At 38.1% G+C, this 9,318-nt stretch overlaps 1 protein-coding gene across 1 annotated transcript; it reads left to right on the top strand.

Moving 5' to 3' along the window:
- Window positions 1–1,703: 1,703 nt before the first annotated feature.
- Window positions 1,704–9,021, top strand: LOC147614805 (transcription factor MYB61-like). Its single transcript, XM_086779975.1, has 4 exons — window positions 1,704–1,870; window positions 3,765–3,894; window positions 3,994–4,252; window positions 8,950–9,021. The coding sequence occupies exons 1-4, from the start codon at window positions 1,723–1,725 to the stop codon at window positions 9,019–9,021; spliced, it is 609 nt and encodes a 202-aa protein (XP_086636101.1). The 5' UTR covers window positions 1,704–1,722.
- Window positions 9,022–9,318: the final 297 nt, after the last annotated feature.

A 9,318-nucleotide genomic window follows, 5' to 3' on the forward strand; every position in this document is an offset into this window, starting at 1 on the left:
CACTAGAAACTTATTTTAAGGCAAAAATCGCTTAAAATTTTCTAGTTTTAGTAGGTTCTAGAGACAAATTCTTCAAAAGTACACTATATACTACCATATAAGATAGAAAAATTTAAAGATTCGTCAACCCATAAGTTTGTAAAACCTATAGGTTCATATATAAAAACATTCGCCAACCCATCTATACTTATACTATTTTATTAGTGTCTTATTTTTTATATTGACTCTCACAGAATGGAAGATTCTTTCCAATAAGGGGATGAGGACATGGCTTGGTGGGCCAATTGAAAAACTGACATGCCACATACTAAAATTTGTGCCACTTTTTCATGGCCTTGTTTTTTCTTCATCAATTTTTATTTTTTCCACCACACTTCACAATTAGTGTGGGACATTCTCTTACAGTGATTCATACTCCCGCATAACACACTTATGGGATTTCTTTGAGGATACGTATGAAGCTACCTAATACCACAGTAAACTTTCTTTATCTCACAATGCATGTCCATCATTCACATGTGGGTGCCTAAACACTGCCCCTTTACTTGAGCACTCTTGTTTTTTTGAATAAAGAGCTTTATAGAGTGCTTGGCTCTTATACCATGTACAAACCTCTACATGGCAACAAGACATGAGGTATGGGGGGTCACTTTGAAAAAAACCCATATAGCACTTATATGCAGCTTGTATTTAACCCCATTTTTAATATTTATGTTTTTTTTATGAAAATTTATTTACCTTTCTTTTGTAAGTGTGCATGCTTAGATTTTGAGCTGAAATTGTTGTACATCCACAAAATAAAGTTATATAAAATATCTATTTTTTAAATCTCCTCTTGCATGTGTATGGAATGTACGTTCCTCAATGAAAATAACGCCCATGTGTACACTAAGGTGATGTTTTACAGATGTATAGATTGACAACACCTCCCTCCACCCATCCTCCCTCCCTATGGACGGTGGGGGGTTGTCCCAGACACTCTAAAAGTACCTTTTTTGGAGAGTAAATTATACAACTGCATTCCACCATCACACTCATGGGATCCACCACCACAAGTGAGAAACTTCTGGACACCATACCATTAAGGATTCTATTGTGCTTTTGGGGAGGGGGACGGGAAAACTAAAAGAAGATTAAGGGCAAAAAACATTGCAGCATGACAACTTTGCTGTACCAATTTGACATATAAAACCTGAAGCACAGACTGAGGCTCTAGGCAGTGGCCAGCCAGCCCCTTAATCTTCTGCTCTCTAGGTTTAACCATCCTCTCTCCCGAAATAGAAGAGGGGCTGGCCGCCGTGTGCCTCAGCAGGATTTGTCTCTAGAACTGTTGCATCAGAATTTCTTTTTACATGTATTAGTGCTGGCCGAACTGTTCATGGTATGTTTCAGTTTTGTTTCAGAGTTTTGTCCCCCTTTTTTCTGAAGGGTTCACCAGGTCACTGTGTCTCCCCATGGACCTTCCACATGGGATCTTGTAACATCATTTTCTTTTAATATATTCCGCTGTTTTAAATATTAAAAAAAAGAAAAAAAAAAGAAAACTAAAAGAATCCAATAAATTAAAGCAGTTGAGCTGTGATTGTTTTCGTCAAGTAATATATTAAAGCAGTTGAGCTGTGATTGTTTTCGTCAAGTAATAAATTAAAGCAGTTGAGCTGGGATCGCACGCGAGCAATACTATTATAAAGAACGCAGGGACCGCGTGATTAGTGTGCAGAGATGCCGCGTAATAGAAGTTCTCACACGTGCTGTCAAGACCAGAAGAAGCTAAGGAAAGGGTTGTGGTCTCCGGAGGAAGACGAGCGGCTCGTGCACTTCATTCGCCAGCACGGCGTCGCCTGCTGGAGCTGGATTCCGCAGCAAGCCGGTAATTAGTGCATTCTGATCATTATAAACTATCTATCGTCTAATTATGGGCATTAACAGTCTATCTATCTATCTACTGCATCCTGATTACAGTAACCTTCGCATCGATTTATAAATTATCTATCGTCTAATTATGAACATTCACCTCACTAATCTTCACTAGTAGGCATGGATTTGCAGTCTATCTGCCATCTAATGCGGCCATGCAACTGGATATCTTCACTAATTAGCCAGCTTTTCCATCGAATTAATGCTACGGCCGAAATATATCCGAAACGTAGATGATTTTTCAAATTAATCAAGTCTTAACCCCACACTACATTTTAACTCACAAAATCCCCTCAAGATTGCTTACCCCAAACTAGCTCCAACCTAGCCATGAGAAAACTAGCTTATAGTAAACATGCTTCATTTTTTGTTGCTCGTCTTTATGCATGCATCTAGACAGCTTTACAAAATGCATGTGTGCACCATTTGATGACAGCTTCCCCACTTCTCTAGTTTCAATGATACACAAATCACGCTTGAACTTAAAAGATTAATAATATTGTTTTGTCATCAAATCAGTGGGTATGTGTTTTGTAATATTTATAGCATTTGCCTCACTTGTTTGCTATATTCCATATTGTTGTCAATATCGTACGTTATATTGGCTTTGTGTAATTATATTGTTGTCTTTGCTAGATCCTAGCTGATCTATTTGTGTATAATGCAATGTATGGTTAATATTATCTTATGTGAAATGTGTTTTGGTTCACATTGGGATTGTTTTTCTTGAATCCATATTGGTTCACATTGAGATTGTTGTGTTTTGGTGAATCACATTGAGATTTTTAAAAAGTCTAGTTTCCACGGCCCCGCTCTTCCCCACCTTTTCCCTCCCTCTCTTCCCTACCTTTGCCCTCGAGATCTATACCTTATTAACCCTTAACAACCCCTTTGTTGAAACAAGTTAACAACCACATGCATCACATAATTTGCCCCTTGCCCATTGAGAGAGAGAGAGAGAGGGAGAGGGAGAGGGAGAGGGAGAGGGAGAGGGAGAGGAATATCTTGTCAAGATTTTCTTTGAGAATAATCAAGTATTCATCCACATGACTTTGTACTCTTCTCCACTCGGCAACCCAAGGACAAACCTTCTAAGAAATTTTCTCCACTTTTTGAACTTTTCTACACTATGCAACCCAAGGACAATCTTTCTAAGAATCGTTCTCCACTTTGTACTTTTCTCCACTATGAAACCCAAGGACAGACTTTCTAAGAATCGTTCTCCACTTTGTACTTTTTTGCACTATGCAACCCAAGGACAGACTTTCTAAGAATCTTTAGCACTCAAACTTTAAATGAAGATTTAGAACTATGTCGTGTCCTTGAGACCACAACTTTGGTCACTCATCCATTAGTCCCCCAGCCTAAATAAGAGTCTTTTTGAGTAGATATAATCCAATAAGTCTTTAGCGTTTTATTTTATGGCTAGTCCAAGCTAGTATTCTCATCCATTTTTGCAAACAAGGACATCCAATGAAGGATGTTGGTGATTCAAAACCTTTAGACTTTGGAGGTTCTCATGTGGCTCCTGAGTATCCCAAACAAGTGCTTACGGTCATACCTACCTACATTAAATATGGTTAACATGTGATGTGAGTTGCCAATGTAATTCGACAAATCAAGCATTATTGTCTCTAGACAAAGAACACTATATACTATTAAGACACGGTACTATATTGACTATGGTCCTCCAACATAGAGTTCCCCTAATACTTGAGGATAAGAGAGGTCTAGCCTTCCTTTATACCTTGTTAAGAATTTGTTAAGATAAGAGTGATGTAGATTGATGCGATGTGTATGATTTTCTAAGTTGGTGTAATACGAATTAGATGATGGTAAATCTACAGGACTCCAACGTTGCGGGAAGAGCTGTAGATTGAGATGGATCAACTATCTCCGGCCCGATCTTAAGCGTGGGATGTTCAACCCTTACGAAGTGAATCTCATCATCCACCTTCAGAGTCTTATCGGAAACAGGTTAACTAACTAATCCTCTTATAATTATCTCTTATTTTTAAAGTCATTTATGTATGCTATGTATCTGTTAGTTTTAAGGTAATATGTGTATTCATGCAGATGGTCACACATAGCGTCTTACTTGCCAGGCCGCACTGACAACGAGATTAAGAATTTTTGGAACTCCACCATCAAGAAACGACGATTGATCAAACACAGCAGATTAACTTATAATTCTTTGCACTTAATGGTGGCTAATTATCATGAGCTTAATGAAGAAGAGCGAATTGAAACTTCTTGGCGTAAGATGAGTACTTCAAATGAATCATTGAATGTAGATCTTGCAGCTAATCACAGCTTAATGAGTGGGGGTTGGGAGGTTGACCACCATTGTGCCAGAGTGCATGACGAGCCAAACACATCCTCACGTGAAATATCAGAACAGAAAACCAATACAAAGAACACCAGTTTCATGCAACCCTTACATGATTTTTCTCTTTCCGACTTACAAAAACTCCATGAGGCATTATCTACAATCTCAAAAGAGAATCAAACACCCCTAAGTTTAGCATCTAGCAACATACCCTTTACTCAACAAGGGCTACCCTCTCTGTTAAACCAAAACATTGAAAATAGCATAATGCCTTGCTTGAATACTCATGATTCTCAAACTCCCTTAATACCACCTCTACTATTGCAACCTTTTCCTCATGGTTCTCATACACCTTTACCATCACCTTCTAATTGTGTGATGGCAATGCCAGATTTAATGTGGGTAAATACCAACCACATTGACAATGTTGTCCAAGTTGAATATAATGCCCCCCTTCTCACCCAAGAGGACCTCCTTTTAGAGGATGTCAAAAACACTAGCTTCAACACTTCTACATGCATCCTTGACTCATGGATGGATCTCTAGTCCTTGCCCTTGTTGGAGGCCTAAATCAAGAGATTAAAAAAAAATCAAACTCATATTTATCTTATTAAATAAAGTCACAATTAAGAAAAAAATATAGTCTGTATTTTCACAATTAACATCCCTCAACTAATCATTATACGAGGGCTATGCATAATTTAAAGTATGTTCTTTCTTTACACAAAAAATCAATTGAAACACGTGTTATTCTTTCAAAGAGAACAAACAATGTAGATTTTTGTAATGTCCATTTATACTAGAAGTCAAGACTACGCATCTTAAGTGTAGAACTTAAGTAGAGAATAAATTATCTTAAGTATTATAGAGGTGATAATATATGCAAAGCATGACTTTCAATGGTTCACGTCGTGAACCATTTCTGCAACTTCACGGCTTAAGGGTTAACACCCTAGGAGGGTATGCCAAAAAAAAAAGAGAATTTAATTTTTTCGTGAAGTCTCATTCATGGCTTGAACCGATAAGGGTTCACGACGTGAGACCCTTCGTTCACGTGACCAAAAAATAAAATCAAAATTTTTAAAATGCGTGAAGTTTGCATCACGGCATGAAAAGGGGTCCATCAAAAAAAAATAATAATAAATAATAATTTAAAATTTATAAAATCCGTGCAGTCTGCTTCATGTCATGAAAAAGAGTCCGTCAGTTTTCTAAAATACGGACATGAGGGAATATTGACATGGTGGGTCTAGTCAACATTGGTGGTGTAGGCTCATCTCGACCATAGTGTGATGGGCCTATACCACTCGAACCTGCACCTATCAAAGAAGTGGACTGCCCCCATGGAGACGACTCACTATATGGGGTAGATTGCCGATATGGAGATGATTGCTCGGATGGTTTAGTGGCGTGCATATAAGATTAAATGAATTGACTTACAAAATACATAAAGGATAAACTCTGTATGTGGAAAGATTTTCTCAAACCATACTTGTGTTTGTGAGAAGTGAGTCCATGCGTGATGCCCATATCGTTGGTTGATTATATAAAGTAGATTTGCCACATCTGGGTCCTACGATAGGTCGATCGACATTACCTATACATATAACCCAACCCAAATACATGCATAAGAGTTAATTTATCGAAGGATTAAAAAATCATAAATAGCTATTAATAAAGGTTTTATGCAAGAAGCTTATGCATAGAGCCTACGCATAGAGCCTACGCATAGAGCCTTATGCATAAAACTCTATGCATAGAGCCTATGCAAAGAGCCTTATGTAAAAAGCTCTATGCATAGAGCCTATGCAAAGAGCCTTATGTATAAAGCTCTATGCATAGACCTACGCATAGAGCCCTATGCATAAAGCATGAGCATAGAGCCTTATACATAGAGTGTACGCATAGAGCCTTGTGCATAAAGCTAGAGGTATACATAGGGCCTATGCATAGAGCCTTATAAATAGGCCCTATGCATAAAGCATGGGCATTGAGCCTACGCATAGAGCCTTATGCATAAAGCTCTATACATAGAGCCTACACATAGATTCTATTCATAAAGCATGGCAATAGATCCTTATGCATAAAGCTCTACCCATGTAGCCTACGTATAGAGCCTTATGCATAAAGCTCTACCCATGTAGCCTATGTATAGAGCCTTATGTATAAAGATCTATGCATAGCTCACCTACACGTAGAGCTCTACACATAGAGCTATGCATAGAGGTAAACCTGAGATAAACCTAAACCCAGCACCCAAGGGGGCTATAAACGTGTACAACTTGCATAAGCAATTAAAAGGAAAAGGGAGCATGCCTTTTGTGAAGACAAAGGATTAGAAAGATTAAACAAAGCATTTAGATAGTTAAACATAAGCTTTTTGCAAGCATATGCATAGAGCTTGCAATCTTATGCATAAAGCCTATACATAGAGCTTGGAAGAAAGCTATGCATAAAGCTTGAAAGCCTATGCCTAAATCTCTAAGCATAAGTCTTGCAAGCCTATGTATAAAGCCTATCCATAGAGCTTGCAAGAAAGCAATGCATAAATCTTGCAAGCATATACAAAAAGGTAGTGGGCCTTATGATTCAAGTACAAGCAGTAACACTAGCTATGGTTTAGGAGATGTGATAAATGTGTCAAGTGAAGTGCCTCCATGTTTTGGAAGACTTGACTCAAGCATACGACTAAGTATGACAGGTGGCACACATGTAAAACCAAATGTATAGATGGGTGCAGGTCAAACTGTGCATAGTTCACATAAGGCGAAGTTTATATTTTAACATGCTTCCCAAAACTAGACCAAGATAGTTCTCGACAAATTGACTTCAGCAGGACATATTAGATATGTTGGACAATCACCTCTAAGTGAAGATCTAGGAAAAACTAAGATGTTTGGACCCATCTACAGACCAGGTCCAAGTGGCAGCACAACCATGTAGGGTGCAGTTTACAATAGCCCTGCTTTTGATCATTTTGATGTAACATATGACGTCTACATGGGTTTTGATGGTGGGATGAGATCATGTATACATGTGACCTAAGCAATTTGGATGTTGTTGGGACATGTGGGTCCCACAAGTAGTACAACTCAAACCGCGTGATATATATGCACATGTATGGATGTATAGGCAACACTTGGGGAGGAAATAGACGAAGAGAAGGAGAACCATCCACAAGAAGCTAAATTCAATGAAAAATCGTCATCGTGGGTTGAAAAGGAGACATCCTGAGCTGTTTTCGTTGGTACATGGGATTCGAATTTCAATGTGACGATTACTGTCACCTTGTAAATGTGACACTAAACGTCACACGCCATAAGTTCTTCCATTCCTTAAATAGTGATGTTTAGTGTCACAAAACGTCACTCTCATAAAACCTTGCCAAAGACCCTTGAAAAAGGCTTTGCTTGTGACACTACACATCACTCTCATAAAACCTCACCAAAGTCCCTTTGAAAAAGGCTTTGCTTGTGACGCTATGTGTGACATATTTTTTGTGACGTTAATGTCACTCCTAATATCACTAATGAGTGATATTTAACGTCTGCTGTGGTAACTTAAAAGCTCACACACACCAATTCCATGTGTTTTTGGGCCATGTGACGTTAGCATAGTGATGTTAACACAACAGTTTTCTTGTAGTGTTACTTCAAGAGCCAGCTAAAGAGTGGGGATGCCCTAAAGAGTCTAGTCTAGTTCTAGTTTAGTGAAGATTGTTCTGTTTATGTATAGTTCTCACGAGAGCTTATGCAAAAGATCTCTCATTATGCATAGCTCATGAGAGTTTATGCAACAGAGCTCTCCTTAGGCATAGCTCATGAGAGCTCACACATAACTCATATGGGAGGCTGTAAACAAAGGCCAATATACTAAACAAGCCTATAAAATGTAAAGGTTGGGTTCTTTAATCAAAAGACGATTTTTACAGTATAAATTTAAAAATTTGAGCAATGAGGGTCAAACTAATAATAATTAGGACTTGAAAAGTGTTGCGCATATATATGACAATAATTAGGAGTTGAAAAGCATCACGCATATGACAATGCGGAGTGTTGTCGTTTCGGTCGAAAATCCTTTTCAAGCTTGTTGGCCCCAAATCATTACAAAGGGTTTGGCCTACCTACATTAAATATGGTTAACATGTGATGTGAGTTGCCAGTGTAATTCAACAAATCAAGCATTATTGTCTCTAGACAAAGAAAAAGAAATTTTCATCATATTTGGAATTCAATCATTTAAATGAAAAAAGTGGAGTTCTTGTCATAGTTGGATTAATTGGACACGATACTATATTGACTATGGTCCTCCAGCATAGAGTTCCCCTAATACTTGAGGATAAGAGAGGTCTAGCCTTACTTTATACCTGGTTAAGACTTTGTTAAGATAAGAGTGATGTAGATTGATGCGATGTGTATGATTTTCTAAGTTGGTGTAATACGAATTAGATGATGGTAAATCTACAAGACTCCAACGTTGCACGAAGAGCTATAGATTGAGATGGATCACTATCTCCGGCCCGATCTTAAGCGTGGGACGTTCAACCCTTAGGAAGTGAATCTCATCATCCACCTTCAGAGCCTTATCGAAAACAGGTTAACTAACTAATCCTCTTATAATTATCTCTTATTTTTAAAGTCATTTGTGTATGCTATGTATCTGTTAGTTTTAAGGTAATATGTGTCATATGTGTATTCATGCAGATGGTCACGCAGGCCACACTGACAACGAGATTAAGAATTTTTGGAACTCCACCATCAAGAAACGACGATTGATCAAACACAACAGATTAACTTATAATTCTTTGCACTTAATGACTAATTATCATGAGCTAAATGAAGAAGAGTGAATTAAAACTTCTTGGCTGTGGAGTAAGATGAGTACTTCAAATGAATCATCAAATGTAGATCTTGCTGGCCGCTAATCACAGCTTAATGAGTGGGGGCTGGGAGGTTGACCACCATTGTGCCGCCAGAGTGCATGACGAGCCAAACACATCACGTGAAATATCAAAACAGCAAAACCAATACAAAGAACACCAATTTCATGCAACCCTTACATGATTTTTCTCT

This window comes from Cibotium barometz, chromosome 41, assembly GCF_041138505.1.
Source record: "Cibotium barometz isolate CiBa-2024 chromosome 41, ASM4113850v1, whole genome shotgun sequence".
In the NCBI taxonomy this organism is placed as follows: Eukaryota; Viridiplantae; Streptophyta; class Polypodiopsida; order Cyatheales; family Cibotiaceae; genus Cibotium; species Cibotium barometz.

What these genes read in the sequence shown, in the direction of transcription:
- LOC147614805 (XM_086779975.1), top strand. Translation starts at nt 1,723, where the DNA reads ATGCCGCGTAATAGAAGTTCTCACACGTGCTGTCAAGACCAGAAGAAG. An exon ending in CTGGATTCCGCAGCAAGCCG is followed by an intron (nt 1,871 to 3,764) that starts GTAATTAGTGCA and finishes GTAAATCTACAG; the next exon opens with GACTCCAACGTTGCGGGAAG. An exon ending in CAGAGTCTTATCGGAAACAG is followed by an intron (nt 3,895 to 3,993) that starts GTTAACTAACTA and finishes GTATTCATGCAG; the next exon opens with ATGGTCACACATAGCGTCTT.